The 21,201-nt window shown below is 30.4% G+C and overlaps 3 protein-coding genes across 7 annotated transcripts in view; 1 reads left to right on the plus strand and 2 right to left on the minus strand.

Moving 5' to 3' along the window:
- LOC145189440 (ralA-binding protein 1-like) overlaps positions 1 to 21,201 on the minus strand; it is a 138,052-nt gene that overhangs the window by 6,862 nt on the left and 109,989 nt on the right. For all 3 annotated transcript variants that reach the window (XM_090086714.1, XM_090086713.1, XM_090086715.1), the window contains exons 2-8: positions 6,309 to 6,487; positions 3,154 to 3,299; positions 2,258 to 2,368; positions 1,455 to 1,532; positions 1,151 to 1,276; positions 904 to 1,022; positions 303 to 433 (exon numbers count right to left, since the gene is read on the minus strand). In XM_090086714.1, coding sequence (XP_089942840.1) covers positions 303 to 433; positions 904 to 1,022; positions 1,151 to 1,276; positions 1,455 to 1,532; positions 2,258 to 2,368; positions 3,154 to 3,299; positions 6,309 to 6,460 — 863 coding nt within the window. In that variant the 5' untranslated portion in view covers positions 6,461 to 6,487. The remainder of the gene's footprint in view (positions 1 to 302; positions 434 to 903; positions 1,023 to 1,150; positions 1,277 to 1,454; positions 1,533 to 2,257; positions 2,369 to 3,153; positions 3,300 to 6,308; positions 6,488 to 21,201) is intronic.
- LOC145189103 (cilia-and flagella-associated protein 96-like) lies at positions 7,632 to 10,329 on the plus strand. 2 transcript variants are annotated; one of them, XM_090086720.1, is made up of 8 exons: positions 7,632 to 7,765; positions 8,271 to 8,403; positions 8,700 to 8,919; positions 9,052 to 9,265; positions 9,345 to 9,447; positions 9,649 to 9,728; positions 9,899 to 10,062; positions 10,176 to 10,328. In XM_090086720.1, the coding sequence occupies exons 2-8, from the start codon at positions 8,307 to 8,309 to the stop codon at positions 10,219 to 10,221; spliced, it is 924 nt and encodes a 307-aa protein (XP_089942846.1). In that variant the 5' UTR covers positions 7,632 to 7,765; positions 8,271 to 8,306; the 3' UTR covers positions 10,222 to 10,328. The 2 variants fall into 2 exon arrangements, with proteins under 2 accessions (XP_089942846.1, XP_089942847.1); XM_090086721.1 differs by lacking the exon at positions 8,271 to 8,403 and having other exon boundaries at positions 7,648 to 7,765; positions 10,176 to 10,329.
- LOC145189105 (uncharacterized) overlaps positions 10,313 to 21,201 on the minus strand; it is a 48,223-nt gene continuing 37,334 nt past the window's right edge. For both annotated transcript variants that reach the window (XM_090086708.1, XM_090086709.1), the window contains exons 10-26: positions 19,402 to 21,180; positions 17,899 to 18,638; positions 17,349 to 17,652; positions 16,932 to 17,267; positions 16,628 to 16,834; positions 15,262 to 16,515; positions 14,652 to 15,056; positions 13,046 to 14,527; positions 12,606 to 12,857; positions 12,381 to 12,512; positions 12,251 to 12,295; positions 11,952 to 12,164; positions 11,650 to 11,841; positions 11,443 to 11,562; positions 11,021 to 11,146; positions 10,709 to 10,905; positions 10,313 to 10,614 (exon numbers count right to left, since the gene is read on the minus strand). In XM_090086708.1, coding sequence (XP_089942834.1) covers positions 10,573 to 10,614; positions 10,709 to 10,905; positions 11,021 to 11,146; positions 11,443 to 11,562; positions 11,650 to 11,841; positions 11,952 to 12,164; positions 12,251 to 12,295; positions 12,381 to 12,512; positions 12,606 to 12,857; positions 13,046 to 14,527; positions 14,652 to 15,056; positions 15,262 to 16,515; positions 16,628 to 16,834; positions 16,932 to 17,267; positions 17,349 to 17,652; positions 17,899 to 18,638; positions 19,402 to 21,180 — 7,826 coding nt within the window. In that variant the 3' untranslated portion in view covers positions 10,313 to 10,572. The remainder of the gene's footprint in view (positions 10,615 to 10,708; positions 10,906 to 11,020; positions 11,147 to 11,442; positions 11,563 to 11,649; positions 11,842 to 11,951; positions 12,165 to 12,250; positions 12,296 to 12,380; positions 12,513 to 12,605; positions 12,858 to 13,045; positions 14,528 to 14,651; positions 15,057 to 15,261; positions 16,516 to 16,627; positions 16,835 to 16,931; positions 17,268 to 17,348; positions 17,653 to 17,898; positions 18,639 to 19,401; positions 21,181 to 21,201) is intronic.

Consider the following 21,201-nt stretch of genomic DNA (forward strand, 5'->3'; position numbering starts at 1 on the left):
TGTAATTTTTCTCAAAAACTTTTCGCTATAACTTTTTGCTATAATTTAAAACATTCTTTAAATTTCAAAGTGCATTTAAAAATTTTTTAGCCAAAATATATTTAACAATTAAAAAAATTTAACTACCAAAAAATTCTCTCTTTTAACTCCCCCCCTCCCCCTTATTATTTTTAACATTTAAAATTATTAAAAGTAACATGACTTTCTATAATTTAGCAGAATATTGTAATGAATTAGATAATCGAATCAGCAGAGACAAATTAAATGATCAAATATCAATTTTTGTAACAAAATATAACTACCTCACAAGCTCTGTATCAGGAAAAAACTGTTCCGTGTGCTCAAAGAAAATATTAAGTACTCCATGAGAAATACTCATTGTAGGACTGAAGACAATTGTTAAGTTTTGAATACTCATCTTGTTTGCAGAGTGCTATAAAAAAGAAAACATACTTTCTCTATTTTTTCTTTTAGTACAGTTCACAAACTTACAATGAAGAGCACATATTTTTAACTTTGTTGACAATTTTTTTTAGAAAAAATAGAAATAAAAATTTTTTTTTTGGAGATTGCAATATGTTTAATGAATAATAAAATTGAAAGCTCAAAATTATGTTAAAAAATACAGTAAATTTTTTTGAATTATTTAATAAATTAAATCATTCAAAAAAAGCTTTAAAAACACAGACAAATAAAAAAAACAACACTTTAATTCATTAAGTTTCATATAAAAAGGTTGATGATTTTTTTTATTTGATCAACAATATTAGAATCAACAATGAAAATCCTATCTTTAATTATAATATCCTTTACATTCTATCATTCTCTAACTTAGTTATATAAAACTAGTCTCAAAAAATCAACCACATTAAAAAAAAAACCTATAAAGAATAAAAATTTTACTTTTTGCATCACATGGTTGAAATGCGTAAATAGCCATGCTAACAGAGTTCTGTTAGGACAAGGAAGGTCATTGATAAGTTGTTGGAACCTTTTAACTTGCTCGTTTACATCATCCAACCCTGTTAAAATTTTTCAAAAATTTAAAACTCCGGGGTATTTAAAATGCAGGAAATAAAAACAGTATCAATATATCAACAAAATATAAAATAAAAAAAATAATCAAAAAAATCCCACACAAAACCATTACCTACACAAGAATCAAATATTGGTGCAAGTCTTGTAGTAAGGACACTTGACGGTAACTCTCTTAAATACAATTTCAATAAACTGGATGTAGCGCAAGGATCAACATCACTCAAATTAACAGGTTTTCCTAAAAAAGAGTTTAAAAAAAAAAACTTTTTTGTTTTATGAAAATATTTCCCTTAACAAAAGACTTTATTTAACAAAATGAATACAAAATGAGTACAAAATGCAACTTATACTGCAATAAAAACCTAAAAAATAGATATTGGTAAATTTTACCTTAGAGAAAAATGTTATGAACATACCTTCATCATATAGTTGTTTTAACTGATCTACCTTTGATTTCACCCCTGAAACTCTGTACAAACCTTCAGTTTCAAGACCTATTGTAATGAAAGAAAAAACCTAGCCTTAATTTTCTTTATCATAATTTATAAATAATAAATAATAACTTATATCTAATTCTTAAACTACACATTTACACATTTTGTTATTTTACCCTTCAGAGCTCACGTTATTACACTATATTTTTATGTAACTAAAATGCTGCAACAGCTTTTCCACCAACTAAAAATGATGACTACTTCAGACAACTTCTGAAAGAATAACTCTAATTGCTTACACCAAACATGCTAGAAATCTGTCATGTAAATGTACATAAGTAAATATTAATTCAATTGACTTTTCATAAAACATATAAGTAAAATTATCACTATTCGAATCTAAAGTGCATTTAATTACATCAAACACTTATACAAGATTTTACTAAATATGAAAAATAAAAATAGATAGGTGTTTAAAACCTGTAAAGATTATAAACTTCATTACTTATTAGGTTGATAATTATTTGTGTTAAAAAGTTTTTTTATCTTATAAAGAAAGTTATTTGCTTTAAGAAACTACAATAACATGACAATGCGAACAATGAAATGCTAGGACTAAATCAAGAGATAATGTATTTTATTTAACATGCACTTTTTGCATACATAATTGTAAAGGGCCAGGGATGAGAATTTCATTTAGACCAAAATCAAATTCAAATTTAATTTTAAAAAAGATTACAAAAAATGTAACACATATGACTAATATCATGAAATCATATTTTTACCTGTTTCTTCAATATGTTGTATACAATCCCTTACTATACGAGGTAGAGCAATTTTGTCTGGAAAAGCACTTCGCTCAACTGCTAATTCTAATGGCACACCAAATATAAGTTCTATAAAAAAAAGTAACAATTATTTTTTTATTTTTTCTTCAAAAACTTTTTATCAAATAAAATACTTCAGATGCAGTACCATTCAATACTTGAAAATAAAACAGAAATAAAATAAAATTTTTTAATTGCTTTTCAATAGAATTGGATTGTTTTAAAGGAAACTTTGCATTTCAAATGTTTTTAATGCAATGAAGGAGGGTAGGATAACATATAGGGTTTTTTTTCTTATCTCAAAATAAATTTTATCACAGTTCAATCAAAAGATTTAGGGATTGGGAAAAACAAGATTCAAAAAACCCAATTAAATTTCCAAATGTTTACTGCACTAGATAAAACTTAAGGTTTCTCATAAGGATCAAAAACTTTGACAACAGAGAGAATTTCTTAAAAGAATTTCTTTCAAAAGAATTTCTTATTTCAGAATTTCTTAAAGAATTTCTTGACACAGAAAGCACAGAAATTCAGAGAACTCTTTAATGAGGACCCATAATCCTTTTGTTAACTAGTCACACACTTTTGTGTTCATAAAGCAACTATTATAGCAGATATTGAAATTTTTTTAAAAGCTAAAAACCAATGAATTCTATAAAAACTTTAAAATTGCATTCAACTCTTTCAACTTTTTTCAACAGAGAGTTGTTACTTTTGCTTTAACTGCTGCAGTTATTTTATGAAGTTTCCTGACCTAAGGTAATTTACATTGTGGACAAAATGAAAAATGTAAGCGTAAATTATTTTAGAAAAATCACTTATGAAAAAAAAATTAAATAAATAAAAAGACATACCACGAGTAACAGCTCCATCTTCCACATCTTCAACATTTAAGACATTTTTTTTCACTTTCTTTTTTTTCTCTTTGTCTTTTTTCTTTCCTTTGATATTTTTTATTTTTACTTTAAATGAATTGCGATCTTTTTTGAGTTTCTGTAATCTAGAAATTATAGGAGTAAAATAGCACTAATAATAATAATCAATAATAATAGAAAAAACTAACAAATATCAAGAACCTCAAATCTGCACTTATTCATATTAAATCATCTTAAAATTAAAATATTTTCATATTGTTCTTTGAGTTTGAAAAAACTCCATGAAATTTTAACTTTTTACATAAACACAAATCAGTTTATATTTAAACAAAAACATGTTAATGAATAATACAGGGTACAAGATGGTGGTACAAGAGTTTTTTATTCCCAATTCTAAAAATAACAACACCTACATTGTGCTAAAAAAGGCTGAAAGAGTATATTTAAAAATGCTTCAATAATTTTTTAGGCAAATGCCTCATCATCTAATTAGTGACATACATGAATGGATGGCAAAATAAGATCTGATTATTATTTAAAAGTAATTCACTCTTTGTTGTGACAACATTTTCTGAGTAACCAGTTTCTGTTGAAACAACAATTTTGTCTAATTATTTCTACATGCTCAACACCCTAATTACAAAAAATATTTTACCAGTAATTATTTGGGATATATAGTTTGAAATCTATATTATTACTGTACCAAGGTTTACATTTAAAAAGTTTTTTTTTCCTTCTTAAAATCATTTGGAAAAATACATTCTGGCTGTCCCCCAATGTTAGTTAATTTGGCTTAAAGAGATTTAAGTATCTTAGCTTGTTTGTGCTTTCATATGCTGAATAATTTACAACAACAAAAATCTTTGACTTTATGAACTTTTTATGCACCTTTTTTCTATGATATTGAGTGTAGCTTGGTTTAGACTCAGTTAATGATTAGATGTCAAAAAAATTATACTTGTGTTTTCACATAAAAAAAAAACTTACTAACACTCTTTTACTTTTAATTTTGGACTTGAAGCAAATGAAAAATAGAAGCTACTGAAAAGATTTTAAAACTGAAAATGTTCTACAATTACTCAGAATCAACCTTGCTGTAAGATTTGTAGCAGCTAAAACAGTACCTGGTACAAGATCCTACTATCATTATAAACCTGCCTCAAAGACAGTGATTTCTTTCAAAAGAACAAACAAAGATACAGTGTTCCAAAATTTTAATATAATCAATAGTAGAGTTGAAACTCCTCACCAAAAGCTGACTACTTATATAATGTTGCCATTTGAATTTGGAGATCGCAAGTATTATATTTTTTGGTGGCTTGGCATATTGACAGCAAGAACAAAGATGCAAAAGTTAAATTCATGCACTCTCATGGTCCAAAAAAAGTTTATATGGCTACTTTTTGATGATGTTTGCCGGATGTATATTTTAAGTTTATTAACAAAAATAACAGTTACTATAACACAATCAGGTCAAATTAAAAATACAAAATATAAAAATCATAAGTGATAACTTTAATACCATTGTGAAGAATTCTTCTAAATTTTAAATTCTAAAAAAACTTTATGTATATATATTAGTCAAAATGTTTAAAGTTTTTAACAACTTTTTTGCTTATCTTCTATTCTTTCTTAATTTAAAAAAACCTACTTTAATTCTTAAATCTCTTTTTTGGCATTTTTTTTTTTTAACTAAACCAAACTAAAATTTGTATCCACTATAGAGTGTCTGACAAAGTCCCTCAAGACAAAAACTCTCTTAGACAAAAGCTAGCAGAAAAAAGCCTGCAAGAAAAAAAAGTGTGTTATAAAATTGTATATATCATTTAAAAACATTAGATTGGTAAATTTTCTTCTACTAGGAATCATAAAGGACTAAAAAAAAAAAGAAGGCACACTTTGGAAATTGTCTGCTGTGTCAAAGTTTCAATCCCTAAAACTTTAAAGGTTTTAGGGATTGAAACTTTGACACAGCAGACAATGCTTGAGTGCAATACTTTATAATCTAAAAACAATAATTTTATCACATTATTAAACAGCAGCTATTTTTAATTAACAACAACAACAAAAAAATACTGCTCAAGAATGTAATTTTGAAGTAGAAACATTTTTGATGCACTTTTGTCATTATGGACTTTTATGTTGCAGGTTTTTATCTCAAAGAAATATTTAAATTAGAGAAACAAAACACTAATTTTTTAATAAAATTTTTAGTGAAAGTTTCCCACGGTGAAGTTTTTAATATACTGAGGTTAAAATAAAAATTTTTTAAAATTAAACTCACATAAAAAAATAAGATAAACTTGGAATTAAAGGTAGAAAAGAGTATTTTAAATGTAAAGTGATTTAATGGGACTTAAGTTAATAATTATAAATGATAATTTTGAACAATTAAACCTTCCATTCGACTTAAAGAAAGAAGCTGTCAACTATTAGGATTGTAATCAGGAAGATAAAAGTTTTCGAGAGTTTACTTAGGATAATCCTGAGGATTCTAAATTTAAAGAGGGTTAGGAAGTCTATTACAAATTTTAGATGATTTTGCTGAATGAAAAAAGTCAAAATAACTTAAGAAACATTTTATCTTAAAGGTGATTACAATATCTATCTTTGTGTTGTTTTTTTTTAAAACAAAAAATAACCAGTATTAAGCTGATCTATACATATGTTAATATTCATAGCATAAGTATTTAACAAACTTTATTGAAAAAACATTTTTTTTTTAAATTAAAAACAAATTTCTTATATTTGGTTTATTTTCTTTGGTCACTTTTAAAGCTCTTAAGTATGAATGGAGAACTTTTTCTTTATTTGATTTTGCTACTTACTGTATAAACTTGAGACAATAAGGCCTATTTTTTCTCACATACACAATATGTTAGATTACAATATTTATGCATAGATATCTTGTCAGACCTGGGAGTAGTTTTTACTTCATATGAAATAAATACTTATCATTCTTCCTACAGATTTTCACTTGGTTGATTAGATTTGAAGTTACAAAAACATTTTTTTTTGGCAGAGGTTAAAGAGAAAAAAAATTTTTATAACATTTATAAAAAAAAAACAAAAAAAAAAACGCAATTTCCAAAAAAACAAAAATTAATTAGTTCTAGATGCATAAAAAGACTTACTTTGCTATTGATACTTCAGCTTCATCTTGTTCTGAAGAATCATCATCATCAGAACGAAATGCTTGATACTTCTTTTTATCTTTCTTGTTAATTACTTTTGGACTACTTGCTTCTTTGAAAATATCGTTCTCTTTTTCCTTTACATCAGCCATTTTAATTTTTGGTAATTTATAATTACTCTAACAGAAAAAAAATTTTTAATGAGTAAACTAAATTCTTAAAATTATTTAACATGAAACTAATACAGAAGGATTTTCTTTAAAAAACTGTTTATCTCTCAATTTTCATTTCAAGTCTTCAGACTGTTCCTAAAAGATGAGACTGTTGTTAGAACTTAGTCTGGTTTATTCAATACAGTTTAAAACACAGAGGCTTGATGCTGTGTTAAGTTTAACTCTTCCTTGTTTATTTATTTTAACAATAACTGGGAAAAACTTTAACTTATATAAACTTTAACTAAGTCATCATCTGTTTTAAAGATGGCTGATTATAAACTGTTCTGATATATAGAGCTTTTTTGGAAGTTAGATCATAATTTGTGTGCTAAAAAATGCAATATATTTGAATATTGATATTTAACACTTTTATGATCAAAGTATATTGGCAATTAAGAAACTAAATTTTTGCACAGATGCAAGGTTGTATCTAATCAAACTATTTTTGGGTAGTAATAAGAACAAAATGCTGATTATTAATATCAAAAAAAAAAGAAAAAGAAGAACTGCATCTCTATTAGGGCTACAGGCAGCTAAAAAAGTCAAAAGCTAACTACAATTGTATGAAGTTTAAGTATACTTATTATGTAATTAAGTTATTTTTGAGATTACTTGTATACGATCTGGCAAATTTAAGTGCAAATCTTGCGTTTTGTAATATTCTTTAATAGAAATTTGTTTACGTTACAAAAAATCGGTCAGTGAAAAAGAAGCTTTATCAAAGCAAGTCTTTCTAAAATAAAGCTCCGTTTCCACTAACCAAAATATTAAAAAATTAAAACAGCGGAATCAGGCTTACATACATGAGAGGCACGGATGTTTGACAGTTTCCCTTGCTCCTCACTAGGGGTCTGCATTCCGGCCGATTTTGATCGCGTTTGATAACAAGTTCCGAATTTAGTCGGAATTAGAATTTTGAAGAGACTTCTGAAGAAACTGAAAGTTGTTGAAAAATCAATACTTAAAAGTTCTTATTCGAAAGTTTCGTTTTAGGTATTATTGAAAACTTAAAATTTCGAAATGTGTTAATTTCGTAGTTTCATATAAGTAGAAAAAATCCCGGTTCAGATGGAACCCGGAATTTGCGGTTAAACATGATCAAACTTAGCCGGAACGCAGGTTCCTATCTCTTTCCAAGATGTTGACTTGCACCTCCCGAAAGATTGCGTCTATAGCAACCAAGATTGCAATATGGTACCTTTGAGAGAATTCAAACTTCTAAGCATTTGCGATTTAGCTTAGGTGATTTAGTTAATTGTTTAAGAAAAACAAATCAATTAACTTGATATTCCTTAATTTATAGTTGAAATGATTAAGAAATAACATTGTTATTTTGCTTTTTTTTTTTAAAAAAAACAAGAGTAAAATAAACTAATTTTTTTTATTTTTATTTTATATATTATCTAAAACTATCAGTATTGAAGATAATATTTCATTTAACATATCGAATCCCTAATACAAGACTCATAACTCCAAATTTGTCATTTTTCTGTTTGTTTATGAATAGGCTAACACCATAACTCTCTTTCTCTCAATCTCTCTCTCTCTCTCTCTCTCTCTCTCTCTCTCTCTCTCACTCTCTCTCTCTCTCTCTCTCTCTCTCTATATATATATATATATATATATATATATATATATATATATATATATATATATATATATATATATAATGGTATGTATATCTTGGAATGAGATTAGTACTTTATTACTATCATATATTAACTTAATATTTTAATTTATCTTTAAGGTATAGTACCTATGTAGTGCTAAATATTTAGTAACTATGGCAACTAGTACAAAGAATGATTTAATTAGAGTTGGCTTGTTCAGTGAATTAGGATATGTTTCAATTGGTGATCCATTTCAGGATACTTTTGGGAGTAAGTAATTAAGTTTTGAATTTTACCATATTTAAATGTTTTTAGTTCAGCAAAGTTCAAGATTTTTTAGCACAGTAGTTTAAGTCAATATAAGTCATGCAAAAGCAAGTTATGTTATGTTTATTCAACATTATTAATATTAGGAACTTAATTATTAACATTGAAAATTTAGTTTCTTTAACAATAACATTGATAATATTGTTAATAAATAATACTATTAAAAGAGTTCTAAACTCTTTAAATATAAAAACATTTTTTCTTTTGATCTCTATCTCCTAAAGTCTCTCTCTCTTTAGAGCCATTTAATGTTTCAGCATCCAAAGGCAAACAAATGTTACCAGGCAGCAGTAAGAAAATTTGTGCTTTACAAGTAGGTTATTTTGATAAAAAATTCAACCGTATTATGGAGGGAGAGGCTTATACTGATCCAATGAAACGCCGCAGACAAGATAGATTAGAGAAAAGTAAATTGAATTTAGGAAAAGCATTTATGCCAAGTCATGCAGGAAAAAAACCGTAAGTATTTTAATAACTGCATAGTTTTATAAAAATTAAGTTAGAATTTTTGATGAATAAATGCATGATTGTAAATAAAAATTTCAGTTCTTCGTATTCTGATTTTTTTAAAATCTGGTTTCTGTGATTCAGTTCTGGAGCAGGCAGTTATTTTGGAACCTTCTCTGGTCCAATATCAACATTTAGCCCTTTATCTAAGGATAGAACTCCTTATATTTCACCTGGAAGAAATTTTATTACAAACCCTGGCAAGAAAGGAACTGGATATGGTTATACTAATGTGTTAATAGGCAAATCACAACATTATGTTTCAGAACCCTATGATCATGCACGAGAAATTAGAGCTGTAAGTTTATAAAAAAAAGTTTGTAGCTGATTTATTTAACAAATTTTTTTTTATAGAATTTTGTTTATAAACTGTTTAGAAAGATGATGCTGCAAGTAAAAAAATGATGATGGGAGTTCCTTTTAAGTCAAGTTTGCATCCTGTAGCATTCTTTGACTCTAATCCTAATAAAGCTGATAATCGTAAGTAAAAGTGCTTTCAAACAACAGAAATATATTTTTTAGTGTATTGTTTTGAACAATCTGAAAGTTCTTGAGTTTCTAATTTTAAGAACTAAAGAACCTTAAGCACTTAGTATCATAATATTGTTTTGTAATGAAATAAGTTTTTAATTTTTATACTGAAATGGAACTCTTAATATATTTTTAAAATTTCTGTTTTAGCTTCCTTGTCACCATTTAAAGAAATTTTCAAGCAAAACATAAGTTTAATGCCTTTCAAGCCCAGCTCCCCTGGCAAAGAGGTCTAAAATAGTTTTTGTAAAAAGATTTTTAAAAAGATCTTTCTTAATAATAGTATAATAGGGGAATAAGATGCCTCTATTCTTTAAAATTAGTTAGCTTGAATTTGAAGTTAGCTTACAATCTTCTGCTGGTTATTATGTTTAATTTTTGTATCTGTGTTTAATTATAGATAGGGGGTTCAAAAGCTGGATGCTTTACTCAATATCCTTCTCATTCCAATGAGCCTTACATAGTAAAAAAGCCAGTTGATGTTAGTGAAAAAAAAATATTCCGTCCATCTCACGGCACTAAGTCAATGACCAGTGGTTCTATTATTGCCCAAAATGTCAATAGGTATGTTGGTTTATTTTCTATTTGTAAGAATTTTCAGTGTCATTTTTAGTTTAAGTATTTATTTATTTTGAGTTTTTTTTTATATACTTTTAACCAATTAAACTTCATTTTAGGCACGTCAACCGTTTGAATTTCAAAGAATTTTCACTAGCAGCATAATCAATCAAAGATTTTTTATTTACACTATTTAAAAATTCTCTTAATTTTATATATATATATATATATACATTTTAACAATAAAAGCATGAAATCACGATCTTGTCATATTTATGCAAGACCTAAATGTACAATTTTATATTTTATTTTTATAAATATTAAATTACAATTTCATGTATTTACAATGCAGTTCATCAGTGATATAAATGACTTATATACAAGGGTTTATTATTATGTACTAAAATTACGAAAAGTATTTCTAATTAATATGTTATTTAAGTACCAAAAAAAAAATAAATCTGCAATATAAAGCAGGTTTATCATTTTGATTCCAGCTGCGTTTAATTACATTTCTTAGTTATTCCATGAAAATATTGCTGAACTTCGCGTATTAATCTAAATAAAAAACTTCGAATTAAACACAAAAAATTTAAAAATTCAGATTTTAAAAAACGCTAAGTCAAAAAACAATCTCCTGAAAGATACTTACTGGAGGAATTTCGTTGCCGCAGTTTTCCTCGCGGAGTTTATTTTGTTTTCTGTAACGATGTACCAAGTAAATGATCGTACCACATAACATCGCGAGACATAAGAGGGTGAATGACGTCAACAATATGTAAGCATAAGAACCATTTAGAACTTGACTGAGAAATAACTGAGTGTGTCTCTGAGGCATTGGTATTGTTTCTAGGTAAAAAAAGATAAAGGTAACAGCTTTTTGAATTCGAACCAAAAAATCTATTTCAATTAGAAATAAAAAAATTGATTATATTAATTACCGTCCTTAAAGAAAGCAACTTACTTTCACAAGTTTTGTTGTCACGAGATAGATGGAATCCTGGAAAGCAGCTACAACTGTATCCACCCACGGTGTTGTTGCATATTTGAGAGCAGGCATTTGTGTGATTGCTCAAACACTCGTTCAGATCTTAATGAAAATTTTTAATTATATTATCATTATTATTGTTATTATTAACATTATTATTATTATTATTATTACTATTATTATTATTATTATTATTATTATTATTATTATTATTATTATTATTATTATTATTATTATTATTATTATTATTATTATTATTATTATTATTATTATTATTATTATTATTATTATTATTATTATCATTACTATTATTGTTGTTGTTGTTATTGTTATTATTATTTTTAGTAGAGGTTATCTATTTTTAGTTGAGTTATCTATCACACAGATCTTAATAATACCTTGACAGCTTTTCCTATCCGCTGCAAGATGGAAACCTTGAAAACATTCACACTGGTAACTCCCCACAGCATTTTGACAAACTTGTTCGCAGTCGTTAACTTCAAAACATTCGTTACGATCTATATGATATATATAAACATATGATGTTAACAACCTCTGTTTCAGTCCCTACCTTCAAAATAGTTAGCAGAAATAAGGATAATTACCAATACAGCTTGTTTGATCATCAGATAGCAAATAACCATTGTAACAAGAGCAATAATAACTTCCGAGAGTGTTTTGACAAACATGCTCACATTTATGGACAGGCAATTCGCATTCATTTAAATCGGTCACGTTTAAGTTGTAAGTGACGGAGTCAGTACCAGCAATGTTGGAAGTAATGCAAAGATAAGCACCTATTGATTTGAAATTGATAAAATGTGTTGTGAGGATACAAAAAATCTTTAAGATAATGCTTAGAGTAAGCAGAGAAAGCTTTTTTGCCAAGCAGAAAACAACCTCTTACCTGTATCGTTCATCGATGCGTCTTGGATAACAAGAGCACCTCCTCCTACATTCCTATGACGGTCATCATCTTTTATAACATACGTTTTATTATCACGGTACGCCCATACAATAGTTGGCGTTGGATAACCTGATGATTTGCATTCAAGAACTACGCTGTGTCCTTGTGTAACGTAGGTTGATTTCTTTTGCGCAGAAACTATCATTGCGGGAACTAAACAAGGTTAAGTTTTTTAAAACTCATATCACCAATAAAACAATACTTAAATAAAATCTTGAAAAACAAAATCAGTCACTTACTAGTGAAGGTGTCGTTCACATGTGCAATATTGCTCTTTTTCAAGTCTAAAAAAAAAAAAAAAAAAAATGATGTTCTAAAAAAAGTAGAAGGGAAGTTTAAAAATTTTATATTGCTAAAATTTAAACTTACCGTTATGTTTTCCGCATGTCATACCATCATCGCTTAAGGTAAGATCGTCATGACACTGACAAAGATAGGAGCCGATTGTATTTATGCATATATCGCTGCAGCCGTGAATACCCATAGTGCATTCATCCATATCTAGTTTTAAAAAAATTGTTATATACGATAAATAGCAACACCCCAAACATAGCAACAACAAAAAAAGTACTAAAAACAACTTCGTTGCCATACCTTGACATTCATTTTCCTGTGTTTTTTTCATCAAAAAACCGCTGCGGCAAAAACACTGGAATCCATCTTCGTTAAACTTGCAAGCTTGCTGACATCCGTGTGCTCGAGCGTCACAATCGCCTTCATAAAGACAGTGTTTACCGTCAAGAGCAAGCTTATACCCTATATTGCACATGCATCGTGAACCTCCGTGGATAAGACTGATACAAAAATGTTCACAACCGTATTTGTTTGCATCGCATCTCGTGAAATCTGAAATATTATAAAATCATTAACTTAATTTTGGTTTTCAATTGTCGCTAATTAAAAAATCAGTTTTTAAATTGCTAAAAAAATCTTCTATCAACACTCCTTAATAGGATCACATTATTAAAAAACGTTTTTTGCAGATAAACAGTTTAGCTGCTAAAACGTCAATGAGTTGTTGTGAGTAAAATTACCTTTATCAGGACTAAGCGCTTGAATCATTTGAATATCGACTTTTTCCATGGGAAAATAATGCTTTTTGTCAGGATTTACGTCTTCGGTTAAATTTAAATACGCTAACGAAGGTAAATTAGAAAAGCTAATCTTTTCCCGAAGTTTTTGGTGCATTTTACCATGAAGTTTCTTCAGTTTATTGTTCTTATGCTTGTGGTTTTTATGGTGATGCTGGTGTAGATTTTTTTTACGATGTGTTCGAGCCTCATGATAAATTATAGGCTTGTGAGTGCCTGATCCGTCTCCTGACTCCACGCTACTTATTTCACCAGATGCTGAAGAACTCTCTCCTAGCATTTCATGAACAAGTTTACTTATGATATTCTTATCATCAGGCTTAACTTCTTTGTTATTCTTGTGAACAAGTTGAACATGTTTCGCTTTTTTGTGACCTCTATTTAAAAACTTAACATTGCGATGGTTTTGAATGGCTGTTGGTTTGTAGTTGTGGTTTGGTTTGCGTTTCTTAGTGATCTTAAGTTTTAATTTATCCATCTTAATTGATCCAGGAAATGCGCTTACGGTATAATGATGGCCAACGTTTGTTTCTGAAATATTGATAGCAGCTGAAATCATTAGCCCTTCATTACTTGGTGATCTTGAAACAATGGCCATTATAGGGTTAAGGAAGAAGTTTGGTACAGCAAATGTATCACATGAGCTATTGGTGAAGCATTTTACACTGTAGCAGGTCTTATCAACCATATAAGCTATGTCGCACGTTTTATCGCTGCAGCAGTAGACGAGACACGAAGGGAAATTTACTACTTCACCATGCTCTGTAAATATGCCTGCCTTCATTCCCATAATAAATCGGCGATCCTTAAGAATTTCCTTTTCTCTGCAATAACCAATTTTATTAGCAGGCTCTATAACTTTTGATTCTGTCAAATGCATAGTGTTATTAGTAAACGGTGTGGTTACATTAATATCTCCTTTTGAAGTTGAAATATTCTTGGTATCATCATCCGTTAAAACTTTGTCTTCAATTGCCTCTTTTTCATTTTTAAATAACGACCAACCGTTTCTAATAACATAACCAATTTTGTTGCTTGCCGCACCAATTACTGCTTTACATAGATTTGGATTGAAACATCTTACCACATAACAGTGCATATTTTCATCCAAGTATGCAACCGTGCAGTCTGACAAATCGCAACAATATTTAATACAAACCTTAATATCAGAAACTATTCCAAAATTTTGATATACCCCAGCCTTTGAGACATCATTTAGACGCATTCCGGGAAGAATAAACGACTTTGCGCACCAAGATTTCACCTCATTGTCAGGTTTTAATGCTTCAGGCATATCAATAGTCTCGTTTGATAGCTCTTGTTTGCCTAATATTGTAGTAGGTTTAACGGTCGTTGTTGTAGTTGTAATTCTGGCTGTTTCAGTTATGAAAACTGGTTTTACAGATATAGCAGACGAATCTACATCTTAAAAAAAAACAAAACAAAAACCTTAAATTAAGTAATAAAGGAAAAGAAAAAGAAGATTAAAATCACTCATAATATTTAGTTTTACGCATCAAATTCAATTCAATGATCAAATTCAGGATACCTTCTTTTTCAGCGGACCTATCACGGTAAGACAAAAGCAAGCTAAATCTCTCGAGTTTTGCTGCTCGTGGCTGACATAACTCCATGCTGTTGCATGCAACTAAGAAGCATGATTGCTTCATCATCACCGCAACATCACATTTTAAATCGTTGCAACAAAGATCTTGACATGTTTTCATCGAGATAACTCTTCCTTTATTGGAAAAATTACCTGCTCTTAGTCCTCCAACAAATGTGGTATGAGCAAGGGTGTTTTGAAATACGCATTTGTGAAGTTTTCCGTTCGATGCCGTTCCCAGCTCCAACTCTAACTCGTTTACATCATTCATAAAACTATTTGAACTAGGTTCTTTTAAAGTAGGCTGATTCTTCGGAAGAGTGTCTAACGCGTCGCTCAATTCTGGAACTAACAAAAATTATTCGCTTTAATTTTAGATATTCATAGAAATAGTTGGTTATGCTTATATCTTTTAGTTGAAACTGAAATTTTTTTTAGACTAACTAAGCTCATCAAAACGTTTTTTAACTTGTATTTGCTAAAATATTTTAAAGAATTTTTTTTTAACCTAAGTTTTATTACAAGCTACTTAACTACATCTTACAGAACTCACTTTTTGGACCATTGGGACGCACAACTAGTCCAATTGTTGGTGACACTATTCCTACTCCCTTGGGTACAATTGAGCATAAATCTTCGGTGTAGCACTCTACTAAATAGCATCTTCCAGAAATCATGTAAGCAAGATCGCAGTTACGATGCGAGCAACATAACTCCATACACGGTAAAATTCCGCTAGTTAAACCACGGTCTAAAAAATTACCAGCTACTAACCCTCCTTTTAGGTCTGTAAACCGATAAATGTTACCGTTTTTACATACAGGTGCAGCGCCATCAGTAGGTTTTGGGGCGTATAAAGGCGCTGTTGATGACTTTGTGGGTGTTGTAGTTTTTGTAGTTGCAACTGTCGTTGTTTTTGTTGTTGGGGTGGTTGTTGTTGATTTCTTAGAAGACGATTGCAATCTTTTAGGCGTCGTCTTACTTTTTGCTCTTAAGGAAGGTGCACCGGTGGCAGTATGATGCGTTGTTTTAACAATATGTGGGGTTGTTTTGTGTGTTGTTGGTTTAAATAAAGGTTTTGTTGGTCGAAAAACCTTCGGAGGTTTATGTGAAACAGTTGTTTTTGGTCGTCTTGTTGTTTTGATTTCAAGCGGTGTTGTAGCTGTTGTTTTAGTAGTAGTTAATACTGTTGTTGTAGTTGTAGTTGTTGTAGTAGATTCTGTCAATAAAGGAGCAGGCGGCTTTATATCATGCTTTTCTTTAAAATTCTTTATGTAACTTACAATTTCATCTCTATATAAAGCGCTAGTAAATATATAAATGTCATCCATAAATCCATGGAGGGATCTTCCTTCTTGATGTGCACCGAATCCTGCTTTTGATGACCAATCTTGTATCAGGATACCTCGTCCAACGCTAATTGACTGCAAACCTCCGTCAACGAAAATCTTTGCTTCGCCACTCTCACTGTCATATGTTACAGCTATAAAAAACCAAGTGTCTTTTTGTATAACGTCACCGGATTCTACGCTAAATATTTGAACACCATTTTCGTTGTTGCTGAACCATCGAACTCTTCCATCTTTTACTTCTAAAAATATCCCTGCTAATACTCCGGGTTGCGACAAACTGCTTAGTGCTTCGAAAAGCGTGCGTTTTCCATTAACATCCCTAAGCTTGATCCACAGACAAATAGTGATTGCATTCAATGGTTTTGGACTAAATTGCCCTCCATCTAACAATAGTACACCGCCTTGGAACATCACACCATTTCCTCTAATGCCACCTCCGGGGGAGATATTAGTTCCTGTGAAGAAAGTATGCATTACCTTGTAAGCAAAAATATATTGAGGTACTACATTCTTTACAGGTGGGAAAGAATTATTTGTTATAACGAAAAAAAAAAAACCAAAACTTACCGTTACTCATCTGACCGTTATTGTTGTAACCTGATTCATCCAAAACTTCATCTTCATCCATGTGATCAAATGTTAAATGCAGCGACATATCTGAACGTTTACGGCTTATTGTTGGTGAAAATGTTACACCAGGTCGGTATGACGGAGAGGACGTTGTCTTGTGTTGATGCCTATGCCCAATTAGCAAAGTTGTGGGTTTCGTAGGAACTATGGATGAAATATCTTGTTTGATTAAAATTTTATTGCTCATTTTAATTTATACTAACTTAAAATTATATCTTTTAATTGCTACCAATATGTTTACCTATCGGTGCATAGCCTTCTCTAGTAACATAAGCAATTTGAGCATGTCCGTTAGGAACAGTTTGACAATCCTCAGGTGAATAGCAATGAATTGTGAAACATTTTTGGCTCATTAACATCGCAAGATCACAAGTGCTATCATTGCAACATAACTGGACACACTTTTGAAGACTGGGAACAATGCCCATATCTGTAAACTTTCCTGAAGTCCAACCACCACGCAAAGCAACGCCATAATATACCATGCTTTGTAAACACTTTTGATGGATTACGGGTTGTATTGTTACGTGGGTAAATGGCTGAATACTTGGCTTTGGCTTTAAAGTTGGTATTTCATCTATAAAAAGAAATAAAAATATTCAAATATCATGCAATCATCTATTAACGTAGCATAAGTGTAGCTAGTGCATTAGTTTACCTGGCTCATAAACTGAGTTTCCATCTCTCACGATATATCCCAAAGTAATTAGCGCTTTACCAGCCTTTATTGGTTGACATAAAGCAGGAAAATGACAAATAATGTTGTAGCATCTATTTTTTTCCAGATACGCTAAATGACATTTAGACGAGTCGCAACATTTCTGAATACATTCCTCAATTGAACTTGTATCTCCATCATATACAAAAACGCCGGCCGTTTTTCCTCCACTTAAATCAGTATTAAAAAAAACCGCTTGTCGGTTGCATTGGTTTTGTGCATAACTGTGGTCTCCATTTTTTATCTGAACAATTACAAGTAAAGAAATAAAATAAAAAATCACAAATTGAGGAATTCAAATATCATAAGTGAGGGAATATAAAAAGTGAAAATAACTTAAACTATTTTTTGCCGCGAAAATTTTGAATAAATTTTAAGTAAACCAAGAAGTAAAGGTAATAAAAGAGTCACACTGTTAACATTAACACTAAAAATACTATAAATAAAGGACTATAAATATTACAAATTGACACTGCGAAAAATTAAGTACCTCAATATTTGAATGACGATGGGCTAAACGATTATCTAAATTCATCATTTCTGAACCAGTCAAGGTACTAGTTTCCATGGGAATCGGATAATTAGCATCAAGGTTACAAAGTTCTGAAATATCTCTAATATCGCTTGGAACTAGAGCTTTTGAAAATAAATAAAATTCATCAACCAACCCTGGTAATGCGCCGCCTTTTCCAACAGCTACTTTTCCAACAAACTTTGATGACATACGTCCCGCACCTGTTTCCGTTTTTATTAGTTGTGTGTCAATATAAAGTTTCGCTAAGCCGTTATGTGAATCATACGAAGCACCGATGTGTGTCCATAGACCTGACGGCATGGAAGATCGCTGAACAATCAACAGATCAAATATATTGTTTTCATTTTCGTCGTTATGACTCCAATGGACTTTGCCATCTTTTATCTCAAGAGAGAATGATGCCCCTTGGTTGTCTGGTCCTGGCTCAACACTAAACAGTGACAGATTTTCTTCATCACGCTTTAGTTTTATCCACATGGCTATTGTAATCGCTTCTATTTCTTTGTTAACCAATCCTTCATTGCTAATTACGATTTCCCCACCGCTCAACTCCACAGCAGCTCCGCATTTTGAATCTGACTTTGTAACACGAGCACCGCCAACTAAAACTGCGTTGATATTATTGCCACTGTCGTCTTTTATTTCATTTAATCTGTAGTTCTCAAAGCCATAATGGATAAGGGTCGAGCCGGCACCTTAAATATATTGATTAAGTATTAGGTACGGCACTCGTTTATTTCCTCGCTTAAGGTGATTATCTTCAAATCTTTATTACATTGAAACTAGTGAATTTTTATTTCTACACACTGGGTAGCACAGCAGTGTAAGAGGCAATAAATGTTTCTTACAATGTTATGCTACCCTGGGAGTAGATAAGCTTCAACTAGTTTTTAACAAGTTAAATATCGCATATAATATTTAGTAAAGAGCAACTCAACTTACCGCTAAGTAACCATAACAAAAATACTGCAGCAAACAAAATGGTTTCAGTATAAATAGAACCCAAGCAATTAATAATAGTATCCCAGTTTCAATTTTTACGATAATAAATTTGTTATGTATAAGCATGAAAAAAAAATCATGCTGTGATTGCCTAACTAAATTTTCCTAATTTAAATTTTTCAGCAACAAAAAAGATCAACTCAAAGCAGCGCGTTGGTAAGAAGCTACAACATCTTAGAAATCAGCAATAAAACTTTCGACGGCGCTAACTTTACTAAGTTACGCTTGAGCGACGCTGCGTTTAAGTATTCAGTAGAAATTTGATACGCTTCGTTTCATTCATGCGTCCCCTAAAAAATAGCAGCTGAAAAAACGCGCGGACGTTTCTAATGCTAAAAGATAGTTGCTATGCTAATGCTAAAAGATAGCATTAACATAGCAACAAAAAAATATATATAAAGTTCTACCGAAATTTTTGAAAAAACAGAGAAAAATCTTTATTCAGTAATAAATTACCTTGCACTAAAATGTCTTTTTTCGAATTATGTTCCAAATGATCAGTTCCAAAAGCTTGAGAAATATGACCTTTATCAATTCTCTCAAAGTCTGTTTTATAAGGGTTAGTAGGATATAGTATTGAAGTTATTAAATCTTTTCCGTACTGAAATTTCTTTTTGTTGCTTTTTTGGATATCATAAAACTTCTTACCACTGTGATTTAAAGAATCAGCTTCTTTTATCATGGAGACTTTTTGTTCATTGAAAGGCATTTTTAAGGTAGAATTTGACAAATTCACTTTGTTTATACTAAGATTCATATTTGAATGTGCTACTCCAAGTTGTGAAATAAGCTTTGAAGAGATAGATTCGTTTGGAACGTTTGACTTTTTATCTTGATTTACTCCGGGTCGGTGAAGTTTTATTTCTGTTATATCAAAAACAGAAGGTCCTTCTCGATCCGTTTCTGGCTCTCTTGTTGTGACTGGAAACTCAGTTACAGAAAACTTAGTAGATCTTTGCGTAGGAAAAATGAACGAAACCGTGGTGTTGTCTGGAAGCATAACATTATCTGGGGGAACAGGGTTTTCTGGGCTTAAAGCTATACTTTCAAAAGTCTTTGAAGCTTTCAAGGTTGCTTTAAATATTTTTTTTGTATCTTTATTTTCAGAATTAGGAAGAGCAAAATCTCCCAACGTCGGTTTAAAATCTGTGTCATCTTCGTTTAGTATTTCCTTGTGAGGTTCAACAGCTGAACTTTTCTCTGCGACATAAACATCTCCTAATCCTTCATTGTCATCCTCTTCATTGACAACAACCACTATATCCTCACTTTTGCTGTTCACGTTAGTTCTGTTTTCACCTTCAGAGTCAACCTTCAATTGACTTTTAACGTTTTCAAGTCCAGGAAGTTGATTCTCATTATTTAAACTAATAGAGCTCATTTCAGTTTCTGTAGGCATTTTAGATCCTGCCAACAAGTCCTGTAACGGGGGGGTTACATCGGATTTTGAAAGTTGAACTTTGCTTTTGACATTATCATCTAACTTTTCGAGCTGGTTAGAAAACTCATTGGGAATTAGACTTTCACTAAACATGTGTTGCGAAATATAATCGTTTGATTTAGAAATATGGAAAACTTTCCTTTTAGGAGTTAAATCTGCATGAACATGTGGGGGTTTTGTAGAGCTATTCATATAGGCATGGTCTTTGATTGTTGATGTTGCTTTTACTTTCTTTAACTTTTTTACAAACTTCATGAAATTTTCACTTACAGGATTCGGTGTTGTTTGTTTGGTTGCTTGATCGAATTCTTGATTACTTTCCTTTTTTCGAGCAAAGCTTTCATCACCTCTTTCATCATCATCTGGTGTATCCCATTTTCCAAGTTCCAATGCTAACTTTGCAGCTTTGTTATGATAAACGTTTGCATTTGTTGTTTTCGTGTGGCGAGGAGTTGTTTCATGATTTAGTGTTTGTATTCCTGCTCTGAAGCTGGTCGGCCTAAAAGTTGTTGCTATAGTTTTATGGTGCGAAGCAGCCTTTGTTCTTTTTTGTTTTCTTGTGGGTGTCGGTCGTGTTGTCGGTCGTGTTGTTGTAGTGATAACTGGGGGTTTAGTCTTCGTAGTTGTTTTTATCGTTATCACTGTTGTTGTCAAAGTTGTTGATGGTGTGGTGGTTGATGAAGTAGTGGTCGTTTCAACTGCTCGCATTTTTGCATTTCTATAATCATTTTCAAGTTTCTCCAATATTTCCATTTCACGGGTTAATTTATCAAGCTTTTGTTCAAGTTTACTTGCTAAAAAGAAAATAGTATTTA

The sequence above is a fragment of the Hydra viridissima genome, unplaced genomic scaffold (genome assembly GCF_058129835.1).
Source record: "Hydra viridissima isolate aposymbiotic clone 2 unplaced genomic scaffold, HvirCarnegie_v1 scaffold_5, whole genome shotgun sequence".
NCBI lineage: Eukaryota > Metazoa > Cnidaria > Hydrozoa > Anthoathecata > Hydridae > Hydra > Hydra viridissima.

Excerpts from the sequence above, each read along its gene's own strand:
- LOC145189103 (XM_090086720.1), top strand. The coding sequence starts at position 8,307 with ATGGCAACTAGTACAAAGAATGATTTAATTAGAGTTGGCTTGTTCAGT. Across the intron at positions 8,404-8,699 it reads ATTTCAGGATACTTTTGGGA|AGCCATTTAATGTTTCAGCA; the intron begins GTAAGTAATTAA and ends CTCTCTCTTTAG. Across the intron at positions 10,063-10,175 it reads ATTGCCCAAAATGTCAATAG|GCACGTCAACCGTTTGAATT; the intron begins GTATGTTGGTTT and ends ACTTCATTTTAG.